The 20,868-nt window shown below is 38.3% G+C and overlaps 1 protein-coding gene across 2 annotated transcripts in view; it reads right to left on the reverse strand.

Moving 5' to 3' along the window:
- Nucleotides 1-20,868, reverse strand: part of ADCY2 (adenylate cyclase 2) — a 211,316-nt gene that overhangs the window by 12,600 nt on the left and 177,848 nt on the right. The window contains exons 17-20 of one of the 2 annotated variants that reach the window (XM_032118261.1): nt 14,229-14,348; nt 10,324-10,508; nt 8,730-8,814; nt 2,928-3,086 (exon numbers count right to left, since the gene is read on the reverse strand). In XM_032118261.1, the coding sequence (XP_031974152.1) occupies nt 2,928-3,086; nt 8,730-8,814; nt 10,324-10,508; nt 14,229-14,348 (549 nt within the window). The remainder of the gene's footprint in view (nt 1-2,927; nt 3,087-8,729; nt 8,815-10,323; nt 10,509-14,228; nt 14,349-20,868) is intronic. The other variant, XM_032118264.1, reaches the window with a different exon arrangement.

Consider the following 20,868-nt stretch of genomic DNA (forward strand, 5'->3'; position numbering starts at 1 on the left):
ATTTCTGAGACTGTGAGAAACCCAAGGGTCAAGCCAGTAAGGAAACCTGGTCTAACTGTGAGTGTGTGGTGTGTGGTGTGTGGGGAGTCAAGCAGGGCACCTGTTGGCTCACTGGAGCTGCCCACTGTGAAGGGGATTCTGTTCCAGCTCACATGGTGCAGGTATGACTGCCAGAGTGGCTCCTGGATGGTCATATGGGAATATTTCCTTAACAAGGTACAGAGATTACATTTTGTGGTTAACTCAGCTTTAATTCTATTTCCTCAAGTCCCCTTCCCTGTAACTTCATTTCAATTTTGGTAATAGCAACCCATTCCTCCTCCTTCCCCTCTAATACTGGGGCAATATCCATCCCCACTAATGCTCAATAACATAGCACCATCATGGAAACAACAACGAGCGGTACTATTTATAACCAGGTGAGTAGTAATTGTGACGATCACAATAAATTTCAGAGAATTTTAAGGAGTCATCCCAGCTAGATTATTTTGATCATAATAATAAAGGATATTACAATCAAGTGCTTTAATTTTCCTGAGAGTTCTTCTCTTGAAACAGTACACTCCAAAATGTTTAGTCAGAAAATCAAATGCAATACCATTCTAGGAAGGAACAGCTTTTCTTCTTTTAACAAAAATAAAATCATCCTGTCCTTTGCATTCAATCATTTTATTTTTCCTCTTTAATAACATCTGAAATTCAAGTATGTTCCTTTTACTGTCCCCTCATCTCCAATGCCTGAAATCTTCTTGGGATAGGGAAGGCAAACCAGTCCAATTCTATCTCTTGGAAGGGTACAGTGGTCAGCTTCTCTGGGGCAGAAGTTTTGCTCTAAGTAAGGTGCTAGCTCCATCCTGTAGCTAATGAAGCAGGCTTCCTCTTGCTCAGTAATGGGCTTGCCAGTAAGCTTGCAGCACAAAAGCTCCCGAGCACTTTTTACTAAAAGGGAATCTGAAGGATAACAGCATTAAGGAGAATGCTGCACAAGCCAGGTGCAGATATATTTAATCCTGGCCCTGTTTCCTGCTTTTCATTTTATATTTGATCCTGTCTTTCTCTCAATTGGAAAGTAATCTGTCTTGTATCCAGCATGCAGACTATAAGCAGAAACCCAGCTCTGGAGGTTCTGGTAAAGCAAACAAATCTTTATTACTTGCTCTGAAGGAACTTTGCTTTTTGTGTATTAGCATTAGTCAATGTATATCCTGTTATAAAAAGACCTTTGTTGGTCATCTGAAACTACAACCCCACTGCTCCCAGTTAGCATTCATTCACTCTTTCCCTTTTCATTTCTTCTGCCTGCTTTTCAGCAGCACACTTTGTTTTTCTTTTTCTCCACACGGCTGCATGCATAAAATACTAAGGGAAGTAGTATTTTGAAACAGAATATTCATCTATTATCTTAATCTTAATCTCAGAATTTGTTTTAAACAGAAAAGAACATACGTAAAACTATACTAACTTGAATGTTTGCAACTAAGGAAAATGTGGACAAATTTCAGTGTTGACTTACGTATCCACACAGAGGAAACAAAGGCCTGATCTGTCCTAACATCCTTAGCTGTATATACATGCACACATACAGAATGTTCTTTAAGGTTCAACACAACCTTGCTGACATTGAAATAAATCTGAAGACATGACAGACTGAATACTTTCAGGGATTTGAAAGGGTCTTCCTTTGAAAACTGTGTTGAAAGAAACAAAAACAAGGAACAACTTGAGGGGTTTTTTTTAATGGATGACATTAAAATCATGTCGAATCATTCTTACTTCACCTGACACGATGAGTTGGGGAGCTCAGCACATTACAATTTCTGGTCTTCCTTAAATTAAATAAACTCATTCCAACCCAAGAATCTTGAGGAGTGACAAGACAAATCCAGTTGCCAATACAAAGGTAAGCAGATGGTATTGCTCTGCTGGGGAGCTGAGATGGAGTAGCACATAATCAAGAAAGCAATCTCCTGATGGTTTGCTGTGGTTAATGCCTTAACTGAGAACTGGAGCTGAGTCAACTTGGCTTCCAGTCAAAATCTTCACTGCATTCAAAGGAACCCCCCAGCAATTTTCTTTCGATGTTAGCTACCAAATGAATATTTGCAGGGAATACTAAAGTATTGATATGACGTATCAATAGCTTAGTACCGCTTAATGCAAACCACAATGAAAGGGAAGACATTGTCCTTTTTGACTCAGAAAATCAAAAGTTAATCCCTTAATCTGCTCCCTGCCCTCTTTTGTCAGTTTTGGAGCAATTATTTGGCACGCACAAGTAATTCAAACTCTTACATTTAAGATGTCTACAGCTGTTACTCTGTCTAAATGGTTTTATTTTTTCTTTTTTTTTTTTCTTTTTCTTTATTATTACTATAAAGGAATATTAAGAGCAGATCTAATTTCCAGCAAAGTAAAGATGGATCTTTTGGGTGACTTTTCTGGTGCTTGGATTAGGTTTGTAAGCAGTGAGTAAACAGGTAATTCAGTGCTCAGAACATCTTTCCAGAATTAACATAACCACTGTTTCAGGGAAAAGGTAAATTTTCACTCTAATGAACAAGCTCTCCAGTCAACAGAAGAAAATTCAGAACCTAGTTGCAGCTCCACTCTGATCATGGAGGAAAAAGTATCTGAATGCATATGGTTTAAAATTAAACCCATGTTGATTCAACCATGCCATTATTCCTCTTCTTCACCTATTTTTACCGTCCTTCAATAGGCAAAGTGCATTGCCACTTAGGAAAATTTCAAGGTACTACGGTGCATTCAGTGCTGTAAAGCAAACCTTACAGGAAGGAAAGCGGGAATGAAAGTGACTGTAAATCTATATTTTCACTGTAAGGACCTACTGTTCAAAACAGCATTAAGTGGTATTTCCAGGATACACTGCTTTCTTACAGAGCAGAGGATATACAGAGACAGCTGACCTCATTCTTCAGGTTTCTTGCCAAGAAGTGTTCAGCTACGTGGGCTGGAAGCACATTCTCCAGAAGCACCCGATTTAGGTTCTCCATGGTTTCAATCTCCTCCCGCTCTTTTTTGAACTTGTTCTTCCACAGGAAGTCTAACCTACAGTAATATTCATTCTGTTACAAGAGGACACAGAAGTAAAGAAACAATAGGCATCTTGTCCTGCTGGAGTACAGGTTTAAGAGACAAAATAAGCACAGTATACAACCCCTACAATGATATTAGTTGGCTACTCAAATACAGTTCCAGATCCCAGAGAAGTCAAACCCCAAGCATATACTTTGTGACATATATTTTACCAAATCCAACAAAAAGAACCAGGAAAAAATAAGAAAAGTCACAAGGTGCCTTAAACAATGGAAGATTTATTTATCTGCTCGCAGACTTTAGTAGAAATTCATTCCAGAAATTAAATTCTGTAATGGGAACAATTTATTGTTTTGCAACTTAGTATTATTTTGTAAGTGCAGAATTTCTCTTAAAATAATGGGCATTTCGGGAAGACCCTAACTTTTACTAACTCTAATTTATGCCATGCAACCAACCTGGCAAAAAGAAAACAGCCTAATGATATAATATACATTCAGTTTATCAAATCAGGATCAGACTATCAAAAATGGCCCAGTCAGTTGGGCCAACCCAGTTGAGCTTTCGTTTTGTAACTTGCTTTTTTTTGGTTGGTTGGTTGCTTTTACACTCCTTTCTGTAATACTTTATCCTGATTTTCTTTTTGTCCCACAGTTTTCATAATAGCTTTCTGGTAACCACAACAATACCTGGAACTATATGAAAATACGTAACATCCTTGCAGTATTGGTATGTTTTGAGATCCAATTTCATTAAAAGTGAAAATTTAAAATTCTTGTTTAAAATTAAAAGTGGTGAAAAATTAATAAAACTGAATTTTTGTGGAGCTCTCTCCACTTCCTTTCAAGATTGTCAATGTTTTGTCATAAATTCTATGGCATTATTTCTACAGTAAAGCCTCCTCTGGCCTATCTCATTTGAGCTGATAAAAATCGAGAGCTATTTCAACGTAGTCTAATGGTGTAACACTACCAGGCAATCTCAATGAAGACTATGCTATTAACCAGGATAATATGGTTATGATGGCAATCTTATTATAGAAAAACTTAAAAATGCTAGCTAGTGTTATTAGCAGTCAGTAAGCATTCACACAAAAAATGAGAGCAAGTCCTTCTGACTGGACAGTGGCTGTCACAGCTCAAAATGATTCATACATATTGTATTGAGATCACAGCCAAAGATAAGAGTAGAAAGTTGAAATTAGATGGTATTAAAATGATTTGGCAAGCTTTTAAAAGGCAATGAAAGAAAAAAACTGGTGAAGCAAAAAATGCATCTGCCAAATACTTGCAGGATGAAAAAACAGTAAGAGGGAAATGATTCCTCCACTTAAATGCATAGAGAGAAATACAATCAGGTTTCCTTTGAATTGGTTGATAAGCGCCAGGTACTATTTAGATATTTAAATACAAAACTGAAAGAGAACATCCATAACATGAAATCATTGTTAACACACTCTCTTTGTGCTGATACCTATACTACTAAGGACAGAATGCAGATCTCAAATGCACTGCAAAAGAAATATTCTGGCTATTCTGACTCGAAGGTGACATTCTTCTGAAAATAAAAGGGGTCCTGACATCTCAGAATGTATCACGCTGCATCCCAGAAATCTGGACTTTGAACGTCAAATAAACAAACAAGCTGGATATTTTAAATAATTATATGTTACTAAAGGATATTTGCAAATTCTAAGCAAATGAAGAGTGGGCAGAGACTTAAATACTTGTACAGACAATCATAAAGGTACAGAGAACCTGAGAACAGATTTCTGCAGCAACTCAGAAATAGGATCTGATTGTTGCCCTGTCATTGTGCCTGTATTAAATGGCAATTATCACTCCTATAAAGCTTGAGGTCATGAACAGGGTTTTTTTCAGAACAGTTCACATTATGCAAAATACATGCAGTCACTTTTTTAGAATGTCTTTATATATATATATGTGTTAGATATCTATACATCCAAGAACTTAGATGTATAAATACACATAGATGGTAAATTCAAATGCCACCAACTGTATTCATACAGAAAAAAATCCAATAAAACACAGGGATGTCAAAATTATCAGCATAAATTGACAAAAGTAAAGTGGATGCCTGATGAAATTAGATATCCATACATTTTACCAACTCTGTATTGAAAAGGTGGTAGCTAAGTGAAGTTTCAAAAAGATGTTTCTTCTTTAAAAGCTAATATCAAACAGATAATTTATTTACTACTTTACTATTTACTGAATTAAATTTAGGCTGCTACAAAAAAACCCAAAGAGAACTCAGAAATCAGAAAAAAAATAAGAATGCATTCTACAATTTTCTTTGAAATTAGAAAAGTCAGCATATCATATTTCAAAAACAAAAAAAGCACTAGCTTATTAACTTACTTTGAGTTGTGGTGGTTTTTTGTTTATTTTTTTTGTTTGCATGATATGAAACTTGTGATGGGTATCCTGATCATTCAAAACAGACAGAGAGTTAGAGAGCTGACAAATGGTACGGATATAACGCAAGCCTTTGGAAAAGAAGCAGGAACAATAGAGCAAGGTACTTCGGAAAAAAACACTGAGTGCTAAGGAAAAGAGCTATTTAGACATATTGGCTATAGCTGATACAGTTGGAAGAGTTGACATACTTTCTGTAAACATGCCTCCATCTACTACAAAGAAGTAAATGGTCATGTGACTAGCAGTGAAATTTGAAATAAGTTTTCATTGAATTCTTTCAGAAGAGGCTCTTGAAGAGGCTACATTGTTCAAGAAGAGAAGAATCCCCTCCCCAGAATAATAGCTCACTAAAAAACAGAACAGAAACAACAAAGCAACAGTTTTTACAGCTGAGGGAAGCTGCCGTAAGCACCTCAGCAGTAGAACTACCAATGAAATTCATTGTGGATAACTACAATATAACCAATCATGGAAAAAATAAATAGCCAGCCTACAGAGTAACGGGATACATATTATTTTAGGTATTGTTGAGAAAGGAATTCACAGACTATGTCAATACTGGATTCAAAGCAGATCAGAAGAGAGATGTAGTGCTCAACAGTGTTTAAAGTCACAGTCAAGCCCACACCAGTCTGGATTCTCCAGGGAAGGGTGCAAGAGTTGCCATTCTCAGCACACTGTCTGCCTGTCACCAGCCTATTACCAAGTAACTCTCTGGATCTGTATGCAGGGTGTAATGAGTCACTTTGCTCAGTGTCAGGAAATGGTTGTCGCCTATGCTGGCAGGGGCATCAAAAAAAAGCAGCTTTGCTTTCTCCACCTCGCTTTTGTCTGTTCACTCCCATTCCTCTGGCACAAGCATTGCTGTGGCCATGCCATAAATCTTGAAAATAGACCTGGCTCAAAGCCAATCATTTCTGCAGGGTTAATTTTTAAGCCTGACCATTTCCGTATTTTAATCCACTATACATCTTCACAGCGAGCTGTGCCAGTACAAATGAGGAGACACAAGGATAAGAATGAGCAGCTGAGGGAAGGTCTGCTTCTTCCAGCAGTGATGCTGGCTGTGCAGCTAAAAGAATTAAGTAGGCTTATAAACCATGAAATATTATACTAACTCTCCCTCTCTTCATCCCCACCGAACCAGAGGCACATATTCCCTGCCTCTGCTTTTGCATCAGGACGGGCATCTCTACGATCAATGGTGAGCAGGTTCACAGAGCTAGGCTTGCAGGAAAGCATCCACTTTTTGTTTGGATAAACTTTTTGTTTACTCATCCTGGGGACAGAGGGGCACCAATGGCAGCTGAAGGGAAGTGGAAAGGCCGCCCTTTTCATCAGTGGCTATTATCTGTAGCATTTTAAAAATAATCAGATATCAAAAGAAGAAAAAGTATGTATTATCTGCAAAAAATGCAATAACTACCAGAGAAATTACTTGTATATTACCCTCTGTGGAAGAAGGGTAAGGAAGATTTTGACTTTGTTGGCACTGCCAAGATGGCTCAACAGCATCCTGCACCACTTAATGAAAGTAGAAAACAGGAAGTTTAAAAACAGAAAGACAGATGCTGTCACATGACTTTTTATCAAACTGTGAAATTCATTATCAATGTTGGGAACACTAGGAAGATAAAATGGGCTAAAAAGGGATCAGACAGTGAAACTGAAAGCAGAAGAGCCAATAGCTATTAAACATGGCCACAGAAATACTAACTGGCAGAAAGTGGGAGGTATATGTCCCTGGAAAGGTCACTCTATGCAGGTTGATTTCCTCCCCTATCTTTTCCAAGGATTTGCTACCAATCAATATCACCAACAGTAACTAAAAATGGCAAGTCTTAGGCCAGTTATGTATTAAAATTAGTTCATAACATTTTCCAGTAATATTCAGACTTTGCTTGAGAGGGTTTGAAAATGTAGGTTTTTTCTCCTTCTTCTTTAAGGGAGAATAAGTTAGCAGAAAAATCAAAGGCAAGATTGAAGAGTTATAAATAAGTGGTATCATGACAAGGATCCTGGACCTACAGCTCTGAAAATGAAGACTTTTTCTCTTACAGCATCATTTCTTAGTTGGTGTGACAGAACACCCGTAGTTGTTTGCAAAAAAAACTGTCTTGTTGATGTGACTGAACCCACAAAGAAATCTTTCCTTTCCCAGTGAAGATGATATTCCTTCTCTCCTTTATTCTTGGTATTGCAGCCTCTGCCTCCATCTGACACTTTGGTTGACAGGGACTAAAGGTGACGTGATGAAGAACTTATCCCTGTTTCTGAGGGGAAGTAGCTGTGCTCTACACCCACTCTGTTACTGTCATCAAATGAACAAACTCTAATGTGCTGCTGGCAACAAGGCAGATGAAGAATGTTATTTCTAAATCAAGAAGGATGTTCCCCACTAAAATACATACTGCAGAAACTGCCAGATAAGAATTTTTTGGGTAGTAACCCGCAGGGCCTGCATGGCAATTTAAATGACAGTGATTACCTTTTGAGGAATTGCAATGTAAATGAATGATTTAAGGACAGTCTGGCATAAAATCCTTTCCAAGGCTGCAGTCTGTGAAGGCACAGGCTGTTCATGAGATCTCACATGGATTGCCTCTTCCATTTCAGAAGTGCACTGCATTGTTCTGGCACAAGGGGCTGGAATTGCAGCTTTTAGCCATGAACCCTGTACAGGCCTGAGGACTTAGAGACTGCCCTTGCATATTCCCTCAGCTTAGTACAGGGTAAGACTGTTGACATCACATTTGTTCTGAAAAAGCACAACTGGGTGATAAAAAGAGTAGTTTCCTGTTGGGTCACAGTTTTAGTGCAACTGTGGCCTCAGCATGTGGTACACTTCCGTGTGTGCACGCTATATTGTTTCTGTGTCTGCACCAAACCATAATAACTGTGAGGAAAATAGCTTACAATTAAGCAACCAGGGAGACAGCAGATGGATGCAGACAGATGGGAGCATACCGGGAAGCTATGAGCCAGTATGGGTCAGAATGATAAGCAATAGTCACAGCACACTATCAGCATAATGTCAGTGATAGTTACTGGTGAGTTTTAAGGGCATATTGGAAGGTAAGAAAGAAAATAGCTTCATAGATGCTCCTGACAGTCCTTTGCAAGGGTATGGGACAGAAGAGGACAAAGGTGTTTCTTTGAGAAGGTGACAGGCTGCATGTGGCAGCTGGCATTGTGTCCACTGGTGCAGGTGAAGAGAAGTGTGTGTCTTACCTGTCTACCCAAAACCAGTAATGTGATGAAGAATATGAACAAGGAAATTGAGCCCATTGTCTTCAGGTCCTTCAGTATTCCTGGCCTATAAAATAAAAACTTAAGTAAAGCCAGCTGCTCCAAAGTTAAACTTCAATTAAAATTCAAGCACAAAAATAAGACCACAATTTATATCTACTACTTTCTGGTATGTACACTAAGAGCATTTAAATATGAGATGCTATATTATTTGATTAAATATCATTATTTATGTTATGTAGCTTTAATTACCTCTACTACATTCTCTGCAAACATACCTACATTTTGAAGTCTAATAATAAGATGAGGATTTAGTAAAAATAATATCCTTTTTTAATTACAAATGGAGAGCATTTGTGGCTTAGTCTATACAAGTAGAATAAAAATCGATTTTTAATGCAATAACACTATTTCCATAGTGGAGAGCTCGACCATGTCCAATGAATAGGAAGAAATGGAAACTAAAGCATCTAACTCCCAAGATGCCTTTTCACATGAGAATTACAGGAGGCACAAACTAGATCTTGTACAGAGTTTATTAAAAACTCTGCTTTGGCAAAAGTCACTAGAGGTAATGGGAAACAGTTTACACTAGAACTCTCCTACTCATGCCACTGAAACAAGAACCTTGGTGAGAGATTTAGGAAGGAAAATACCAACAGACACAGAGCTTGACTGACAAAATCAAAGCTGCCAGAAGCACATCCTCAGTCTAACCCATCCCCTGGTTCTCCATCCCATCACACAGATAACCCTTTCCACTAATGCAATGGAAACAAAGACCTGAGTTTGTTCCCACTTAATGTTTAGATTTAAGTGCAAAGAAAACCTACACTTTTAAAAAAAAATTATTCAGTTGAGATCCTTTTCCATGATTGTTAGAGCACAGTAAAAATGATATTGAAACTACACTCTGAATATCCAGACTTTCTGGTGTGGCATATGCCATACACTTGGCCTACACAGAAGAAAATCACCTCTTTGTTTTGAAAATGAGGTAAAAACTACAGCTGTCCAAAAATTATTTTATACAGCAATAACAGGAACTGGAATCATAATTTTGGTCTTACATGTTATCACCTGTAACAAAAATTTCAGCAGTGTCACGAAAAACTTAAGATACAATTCACAAGCACAGCAAATAAAATAAAAAAGATACAAACTGTTGGTCTACTAATTTTTTCAATAGCTAAGCCTGCATTTGTAAAGATTTAAGACTATGTACTGGTTCTGGGGAAGCTGATTTTCTCTGGCTTGTAGCAAATATGCTTTAAAAGCCTTAATGATGTACAGCCTGAGGCTTAACAAACTTGATAATGACTTCTTTGTAATGTCCTTTATGACAAAAATGCAAATTAAACCATTATCTATTTCCTATAGTATGTGATTTTAATGCCTTGTCCAGACTTATTTTATTCTAATGCTCTGAGGTGTGACATTAAATCAAATATTAACTTCAGCATGACAATGAGTTTACATTGTGACTCAGATTACATAGCCAAACACGTATGTTCCATGACGTAAGAACTACCATGGGTAGTATTTAACTTCAGAAAGACTGGAGTTAGCCACCTACCTTCTAAGTGGTGCCATTGCATACATAAATTTGCTGTAGTCATCCAGCATGGGCCCATGAGTGTGCAGAAGGATGACGTTGTAGCCCACCAACGCAATCAACATTATTACCATTTTCAACTCATAATTTATCCTCAGGAAAACAGAACAGGAAATGAGCCCTAATATGCAGCTGTATATAAAATACTGGCAAAGAGAAATCAAATGGAAAATATTTAGAATTTGGCTCTTGAGTAGGAAATCATGCATAAAAAAATGCTCAGGCTAGTTTAAAAAACAAATTATTGACTGACCACTGAAGTGTGCAATCTATCACAATCTGGGACACTATGGTTTATAGACAGCCAATAAAAATAAATTTACGCTCCCTAATTTTCACCCTTTGACACTTTTGGTTTACTTATCTGCATTTGTGGGATACCACTGATGGTGTTGAAATCTAATGTAGGAGTCTGCTGCCAGCAGACTGACACAAGATTTATTCCTGTTCCACTGTAAAATTTTCATTCATGCTTGAGTCCCACGATTACTCTGGATGTCTTGCTAGCATTTGGGTCAAGGTAAAATGTCTAAAGGCCCGAAAACAACAATTTCATTGCCTATATTTGCAGTTGTTATAAACTGATGCAATACTCAGTTGTTATGAACCTCATAGATATGCAATTTTACAAACTCTAGAAATGCAGCTAGGATTTGAAAAATACAAAGCCATTAACAGGACCTATGCATAATATAAATATAAAAAATCCTTCTCTCAAATCCCGTGGAGTAATAACCATATAAAAACACATCCAATTGCTAAAAAAATAAAAGCCTTTTCTTTCCTATGTCATATATATCAACAAAAATATGTCTGGTTGAACTTAAATTCCTGGAACAATATTTTGTCCTGATACTTTCTGGAAATTGATTAGGGCATCAAAATTAATGCTAAAACAAGAATCATCACAAGAATCATTATCTTAGTCTTTAATATGCAACACCTTTGCCAGAAATGCTTCCTGAAAATTACAGTCCTGCACCTTGCAAGGAAGTTTCTTTTCTGAAACTACAAAGAATTCTATTTCTAGTCATGCTATTTTCAGACTATTGTTGACTTGTTGATGGCAGTACTTTTGACAGAACCTGAATCACTGTATACTAATTTTGGAGGATCACTAAGAAGGTTAATTTTCACAGCCCCCATCAGACAGAATTGATCTACCATCTCAATCTTTGCTGCTACTGTAATTTGCTCGGAGATCTGGTTGAAGTAAGAAATAGATAGAACTATTGTTCAGAATCACCAAAAAATGAAACTCCTCTGATAGCTGCATTTCAGAGGAGGTCACACTCCAAATTTGGTGTTACATAAAAATAGCAGCATCCTTTTTTGAGTCAATAAGGCATTCTACTGTTGAAATCAGTTTTCCAAAGGGAAACAAGCAAAGGCAGTCTTGAATCCATATACTGTTTGACAAAGACCCAGAAATTTTCAAGTGGAACAGTCTCTGACAGTGTTCCATAGGAATACATAGAATAGATGGAAAATTTCAGACAAGGGTGGATGAATTAGAAAAGAGTGGAACAGCCACACATTTAAGAATGCAGACCTTGCATTGCAATGCAGTGTTTCAGTAAGCAAAAGCAGACCTGGAGAGTCTGGCAATCCGCAGAGCAGTGAAGCTGAGCAGGTGCAGACCCCTGGTCTGCTTAGTGCATCCCTCAGCCACAGGACAACCTCAGCCAGCTCAGCCAACTTGTCACAACCCAGGAGCCTGCAGGCACTTCCCACGTGGTACCAGTGTGATGCTGCCTCTGATGCGGCCTTGGCTTTATCCAACAGTGCAACAGCAAGTTCTCATGGATGTCATTTTTGTCTGACAGCTGAAGCAGTGAATAGCAATGTTTCCTTTTAAGAAAATTCTCTAACAGCTCAGAGGAGGAAAATGCAGGGTAACCTCTCCACAGACAGAATCTGCACCTCATGCTGTACAAATCAAGATTCTCAGCATCTGAAGGGGCGTAACTCCATCTATCCTCTTTTTCTTTCTTGTTCTAGCTCTAATAAAGGTATTTTAACCAATACCTGACAGGCCGAGTGCCTCTCTTACTGGGATCACAAGTCTGGTGCCTTGCACCCGGGTACTACACACTTAGGATCCAGCCCAGTGCATTTGCTCTCTTCTCTTAAAATTTAAGACCTACAGTTCTGTGGGTGTAAAGACCTTTACTGAAGTAAGAAGGAGTTCTACTCCCATATGTCAATAGAGAAAAACTTGAGGACAAAGTCATTCTGTAAAAAATTTCCTAGTAAAATAAAATATATCCCAAAACTGCATCTTTTAGATGTCGGTATTATAACTTCTATTTCTTTTAACATGTGGAGGTGGCAGCACTGACACCAGACTGTATTTTTTCCCAGGAACAGATACACACATCAACTTCTATTACATGGAAATGACAGAAGCATCACAGCAAAACTGAACAAATTAAACACAAAAATGTCCCTATAATTTACTGATGAATCTTTGCTAAGTATTTTTAAAAAGTAAGCTATACCAATCAAAAAAGTTATTTTGGGGGGTAGAGAAGGAGGCAGATCAATTGCTTTGCTTCAAAATGAACTGAATTCAATTGGGGCTAAGGTAATTCCCAAAGCTCCTATGTACTCATTTTAGATGACAGTCAATAGATGTCAGGTTTACTATCATAAATCACATAAAGTTTATCGACATGAATAAAGCTTGAAACTAACACACAGATTCAAAATAACAAATTTTTAATTTAAGGAAACAAACATTTGTCAGCTTAAGTATTCAATATCTTATACAGTGAAGAGAGAGAAATTTTATTCCCAGAATAAAAAAGAAAAAAAATATCAAAACTGGTAACTCAAAAGGACTTTGTAGCTTTTTCAAGCTGAAATATATGCAGTGTCTGAGGATGAAAACAATGTGTATTTGAGAGATGTTTTAAAGGTTTTTAAATCTTTAGCTAACTTAAATTTTTCATTTATTAATGTCAGAAGTGAAATTTTAACATAATTTTTTCATGTCAGTCTATCAAAGATGAATTGTCTTAGATGAAAGAATGTGTTTTAATACTTTAAAAGCTATAAATCCTGAAATCAGGACACATAGTTTTGGTAATGGTCTCATTATTTCACCACAGAGATAAAATAATCTCCCTTCTCCTCTTGCCACCACCAGCTTATTCATACAACCCAGCTGACCTATTTTGATACAATATATGGCTTGTTATTTTCAACTGCAGGTCTTTTGTAGTCCTTCTAAGAATCACTGCTCTCTAGGACACAGCTCCCACTTTTTCGCAGCAATGTCCTTCCCCCTCCTCTTGCGTGTGCCGTTGTGCTTTTGTTCACACTAAGAGATCTTCTTCAGATCAACTCAGATCTCTTAAGCAGTTTATACAGTGGTACATGAGAGTTTTATTTCCACCCCTCTCACCCCATCTCTTATCAAATACACAATGACAGGAGTGTGACAATTCCACTGTCAGTGATGTAAGTGGTGAATATTTTCAGGTCAGCCACCTGAAAATATTCCCACCATGGGAAAACTGTCTGCAGACTAACCGGGCTTTCAGTGCACAGTCTGCTTTGGAGACACTGTGTGTTACCTTGGTATCTTGCAACGTGTTAGCACGGATGAGTTAAGCTTCCTTGTTATCATGCTGTTTCCAGCTTTTTTAATCTGACATTCATTAAAATCTCTATTTTCAGAAGTACTAATCTCATTTAACTTCCCACTTACTTCAAATGCAGTTGCAGCTGACTAAAAAAAAAAAAATCAAGCTTTTTCTGCAGTCTTAAAAATGGGTGGGTGTTTAACTTCAAGCAGATCTGGTAACAGTCAATTTAATGTAATTGTTGTAAACAAACAAAGAATTGTAAAATTAACTTACCGGTAGGAAAAAACAGTTATTTTGTATACACCACCGTGTCTGATTACTTGAATTAGAAAAACTTGCATTTGATGAATTAAGAACTGAGGGAAAAGCTATCACAGCATTATCCAGGAAAAACTAGAAAAAAATAAACATATAATCCATTAGTATGACAGCTGTTTAAGGTCAAAATAGAGAACAGAAATGGAGAAGCAGAGAAAGCCTTGCCAGTAACCATTTAACTTTGGTATTTCACTATTATTTTGTATCTTACTTTGAAATAGGAAAAGGAAAATGACATAACATGACTCCTTGTTCCTGCATTCTCAAACAAAAACAACTTTTTTAACCTTCATCTGACACTTTCCACTGGAATAAAAGACAAAAGGCTCTTTGTTATATTATTTTCATATAGCAGAATCTCAAACACACAAGAGACGATGATGAAATAAATTCGATATGAATAATTCCTGGGTTTACCTCAACTGAGCGTCCTATTTAAACACAGGAAGAATTAAAAAAAGAATAAGAAGTCTTTACTGAAGTTGGTTTACACAGATGCAATAACATAATAATGCTGACATTAATATCGGGACTAATGTCATTGAAACAGAAAAGTGGATCCAGTATCTCCTGGGTCATCAAATTCAGCCAGTAATCACACACGAAACTATCATCATACAGACCCCCTTGATGCAATGATCCAGTGCTTTCTTAATTTAGATTTTGGTGACTACATTAATTCCAGTAGTTTGAATCTCAACATTTAAGCTGTTTCTACATTTAACCACTATTCATGGCCAGTTCTCATGTTTTTCTTCTTGTCATAATCTCATCCTTTAGCTTTCACATGGCTTCTTTCTCTCCCGAGTATTTACAGACCTAATATTTAGTATCATCTCAGCCTTCATTGTACTCATCAATCTATGTTTTTTCTACTTCCTTCCCTGAAAACAAGCTCTTCATTCCCCTAATTAGTCTAGTAGTCACCCTCTGTACATATTTCTTTCAATTCAGCCTTCTGAGTGACCAAAACTGCAAACACGCTTCCCAGATTTTATCAGTAGGTCATGCAATAGTTCTAACACTAATTCTGCAGAAAATGTATTTCCATACATCCTAGAATCACAGAATCGTTAGGGTTGGAAGGGACCTCTGGAGATCATGCAGTTCAACCCTCCCTGCCAAGGCATGGTCACCTAGATCAGGTTACCCAGGAACATGTTCAGGTGGGTTTTGAATGGCTCCAGACAGGGAGAGTCCATGACCTCCCGGGGCAGCTTTTTCCACCCTCAATATAAAGAAGTTCTTCCTCATGTTGAGATGGAACTTCTCGTGTTTTAGTTTATGGCCATTGCTTCTCATCCTGTCTCTGGGCACCACTGAAGAGTCTGGCACCATCCTCTTACACCTGCCTTTGAGGTACTTATATGCATGGAATAAATTGAATATAAAAATTGAATTTATATATCTAGAATTATTCTCCTTTGCTCACAGCTACAAAACCTTAACAGCTCACTGTACCTCATGCAGCTGGGGCTCAGACAGATGATGATGTTATAGGAGCTTAACACATTCTGCACGTGGACATCACCCCAGCCACTAACACCATGCTCAGCAAATGTGAGGTAGCTTTCCTTCATTGGGACTCACCTAGGTAAATGCAGTTTATACTTACCATGAGTTCAAAGCAGTCACATGGATGGTTATTGTGATTCAGCTGAGTTGACATTAAGCCCACATAATTAATTAAAATCCTGAACTCATCACCTATCCACCTGATGAACTTCCAACATGTATCAGAATTTCTTGTCACTAACCTGTCAGACCAACTATAATCTTGAGCTTTTTACTACTAAATTTCATCCTAGTTCTTTTACTCAAATGTGGAAACCATGTTTTTACTAGAAAATGGACATATCGTGGACCAGCCATAAAAGAGAAGAACCAGAGTATGTAAGACAGAAGGACTTAAGCACGTACACAGGGAAAGAGTCCATGGGGAGGTTGTGAGAAAGGAACAAGCAGCACTGGGGAGGATGTGAACGAGGAACAAGCAAAGGAAGAAAAGGATAAGAAAATGCAAACTGAAGGACAGTTGTGACATACACGATGGACGAGGTGACACACATACAAGAGCCAATCATAAAGCATAAAGTAGCGTGTGAAAATAGGCCTTAACCAATAACAATTATGCACGATTGTGCATAGGGAAAGCAAGAATTGTATATTAGGGACACTAATTCATCAATAAAATGGCTTCTGCCTGATTCACATTGAATCGTGTAGAGTCCATTGTTTCTCTCCGCACTCAAATCCACACCTGACTTCTTCCTTTCTAAAATTCCAAGCCATACCTCACAGACACTAACTGTCACCTTAATTCATTAGTGAATTACATAGTTCCTCTTATACACTAAATATGAAAATCCACATGTGGTTGACTAGAGTAGAGATCCACAGGTCACCTCCCTCTCACACGCTGTTCTCTGCAGGTCGTCACCGTGTAACCCACCTCTAAATTCTTTCTTCATTTCTGTCTTTAACTACTGTTACAGAGAAAACCTGAACTGCTTCACTCAGAGCAACTAAATGTGGATCAAAATGGTTTATTGATGTACTAATGTTAAATCTGTCAGTCATAGTTCTGTACAGCCAAGTCTTGGAAACTTGCAAGGACAGAGACCCCACAATCCCCCTTAGCAACGGTCTCAGCACTGTACATGCACAGTGACTTCTTTTGTCTTTCTAAACACTATCCAACCTCCCATGTCACCACCCAGGTTATGTTTTGTAGCTCTGCTGAGAAGAGTCTGAAACCATTATCTCTGTAACTCCCCTTCAGCAGAAGTCCAAGGTTGTGGATTTGTGAAGGTCTTCAATATGCCACGTATTACAAATACCAAGCTGGCACTCACCTGTGTTTGTACAGTTGCACTTTCAGGTTGTTTTCCTTCTCTAACATGACTGTGTATGTGAAACTACACATAATTAACCTGCCATCAGTGAAGTACAAAGTCAGGACCAGGATCAGTACCAGAAATATAACAGATAAACCACAAAAACAGACCCTACAAAATGTTAATAAACACCTACAGATGTTGTAATATCCTTCTGTAACTGATCCCAAAGAGCTCTAATGACGTGCACATGCAGAGAGTTACACCCACATCTGCCTCTTCCCACAGGATGTGTGGGTGAAATGCACACACTCCCTCTTCTGGGAATGCAGGGTTCTGACACACCCTCCTGAAAGGAGATGCAGGTGCTCTAGTTTTATGTGCCCCTGTGCAGCTCCCTGCAAGCTGTCAATGCACATGCTGGAGAGGGAGCCCTGCGAGTCCATGTGCAGCGACAAACCTGAGCCGTGGTCCCTGCTTGTCCCAGCCCATGCTGTTTCCTGCCCATTTGCATGGCAGGCAGCTCACAGTATCTGACAGGGAGGCTGCTCCTGCTGGCTGAGGCAGAGGTGTGATGCCAGAGGGGTGAATTATGACAGTGTCAAAATAGTGTTTTGACAGTCATCTGCTTTCACTCATAGCTCTCTGTCTCCTGTTTCACATTTTCACATTGCCCAGAGACGTTGTGGAGTCTCCCTCACTGGAGATATTCGAGAACCATCTGGACACAATCCTGTGCCATGTGCTGTGGGATGACCCAGCTTGAGCAGGGAGGCTGGACCAGGTGACCGCTGTGGTCTCTTCCAACCTGACCCATTCTGTGATTCTGTGTTTTTTATACTTCTTTTCACATTATTTCCTTCTTTACTTAAGAATTTTCTGAAGTCATTTGGTTACTTTTTGAGCCAGCTGATGCTCGCCTGCCTCTTTTAACAGGAATAATTTTGGGCAAAAGCCCTTCAGACAGCTTTGAGGATTTACTCCTCCTCCCTGCCTCCAGCTATTTAATAGCTTTTGTTAACAAGGGCATCTGCCAAGGGCCCCCACATCCAACTAACAGTGCATATACTTTTTCTGTAAACATGAAATATTTAGTTTCAGAATCCCACCTTATTCATGTCCCCAGAGCAAAGATTATATAACATGAAGAACTCAAACACAATTATAATCTAGAAACACATATGGTATGCATATTTATATATGTTAATTTATATTAAAGCATTTTAATTTTGGTTTTGAACTTTGCACAAGGCACTTCTGACCTATAAATGTTACCTGTATACACAGAACATTATATGAAATATGGTATATCTTTGCATATATTAATAAATTAATCTATTAATAAAAAGGAAAAAAAAAGGATATGGAAGTGTTGTCACCTGCCATGAGCCAAACAACACTTATTTCTGAATGATGTGTTTTCACTTGTCTTTCTTGTCTCTCATCAGTTATCTACATCTGCTATCACGCTTTAAAGATACATATTGTTCTTCAACATAGTATTTTTTGTAAGAGTAGGTTCAGTCCTACTAAGCAGTCACACCTACTCAAATGACTCAAATGAAAGCAGTATTTTTTATGAATTCCAATGTTTGCCAGGAAATGTCTGAGCATGCTACCATTAAATTCTTATTTTAACTTCATATATTCTAACAGCTTTTTCTTTTCTTGCGTTCACATAACCTGCAATCCTCAGTTCTGACTTTTTTCTGCCTTGCATAATGAAAATACCTGCTTTCAATGGGAGCCATGTGGTGACAGACCCTCCCCCCAAAACACGGGAAAAGCAAATTAGTGCATCTATTTTGTTCTTTGAAAACAACAACATAATACACTAGTTTAGATCTCATTAAAAGGAAGTCATCTTTCTCACTGAGGTATGAAAGCATTTGGATGTAGAATGCCTATCACAGCTTCCACTGAAAAATGCCAGTTGCTCTGGCAGGTGAGTCAGGACTTTTATTCCCAGATCCTCACAAGAATGCCCCAAGAATAGCATGAAGAATCACAAACTCTGGTATCATGCCCCCTCTTCACAAGCTCATAAGCAGAAGTTTAAGGACAGCCTGGAATGCTAAGTTCCTACCAAGACTATTATGCATTTTTTTACTAAATAACAGTGATACTGAGATATTGGTAAGTTGTAAAGGGGTGGGTGATGAAAATCCAGAGAGTACTGAAATGCATTTAGCAGAATTTTTAGAGCATTTTGCCTCTGGGTTTGTACAAGACTTCTTAACATCAAAGTGCTCATGCATCTGTGTTATTTGGTATGTTGTGGCATGTCTCTTGATAACAGTCAAATGTACCAAATTAAAGTTGCTCAAAAATTATTTTTTATTAAAGTTTGGGTAGCAAGTGAAAATGCATGACTGTCTTTGTGCCACCATGTATTCAATTCCCAGCCTCCTGCAAAGGCAATATGCAGTGGCAAGTCCCTGCCTTGTTCTCTCTTGTCCCACCAACAAGAGAGATGAGGAGCCTGCTGGGCCTTTACAGACTCAGACACCATGATTTCTGTGTTTGACAGATATGGAGAGATCCTCACTTACAAAGGCAGTGACAGCACATCTCTTCCCACACCCTTGAAAGAAACCAGAACTGCTGTAAACATGATTTCAGAGCAGTGTCTCACCTGCTAGTGCATCTCTGCTAATCTAGTGGACCTAGACTGATACTGATTCTTTAAAGTTTCTTAAATCCTGTCTATAATCTGGAATAGATTTGTGACTGAGCACTGCAAGTACGACTTAAATAATATGACTTCAGCTGTACATTCCACTTTCTGCTTCCGACTCCCAGGCCAGGTCAACCTCTAGGCAGTGTCTGTTTATTCTTCTTGAAAGACATGCATTAGGCACCCTCCAAAACAGGGTCTTCAATGTGCCAGGCACTGTCAGGATGTATAATTAGAGTGTATGTGCCAAAGAGCTTGACAATTAAAAATACAAGGTCAGCAACTGTATTAACAGAGTCAGCTACACTAAAAGGAAGGTACCTTAAAGAAACTAACTTTCCACTAAGAGAATGAAAGCAGGTTTGATTAATTATTTGTCATTATTTAAAACAGGGTATCATTCATGACTTAGAGGAGGCTAATACTTGCATCATTAAAGGCAGCTCGTGCTCACGGATGTACATTAACCAATGGAGCAAAAACACTCAAACCTCTCTCAGTCTTCACATTCCTAAACACATGCTCTTTCAGAGGAAACAGTCCAGAAGCTAAAATTCACTGGATGAAAAGACAGGAAAGCAAGTAATATCTACAGAAGGGCCACAAAGATTATCAGAGTGCTGCAACACCTCTCCAATGAAGACAAGGCTGAGAGAGCTGGGGTTGTTCAGCCTGAACAACTCTCCAGGGAGACCTTAGAGCACCTTCCAGAACCTGAAGGGCCTACAAGAAAGATGGGGAAAAACTCTGGAGCAGGGTCTGTTGTGACAGGACAAAGGGTAATGGTTTTAAACTAAAAAAGGGTAGATTTGTACAAGATATAAGGAAACATTTTTTTTATGATGGGGGTGGTGAGGCACTAGAACAGGTTTCCCAGAGAGGTGTTGGATACCCCATTCCTGGAAACACTCAAAGTCAGGTTAGACAGGGCTCTGAGCAACCTGATTTAGTTGAAGATGTCAATGCCCATGGCAAGGGGGAGTTGAACTGTGTGACCTTTTAAGATTCTTTTGAACCCAAACTACTCTATTATTCTATGATCCTGAATCTTAAAGCTGGTAGTTAAGAGTTAGTGGGACAG

The sequence above is a fragment of the Corvus moneduloides genome, chromosome 1 (assembly GCF_009650955.1).
Source record: "Corvus moneduloides isolate bCorMon1 chromosome 1, bCorMon1.pri, whole genome shotgun sequence".
Classification (NCBI taxonomy): domain Eukaryota; kingdom Metazoa; phylum Chordata; class Aves; order Passeriformes; family Corvidae; genus Corvus; species Corvus moneduloides.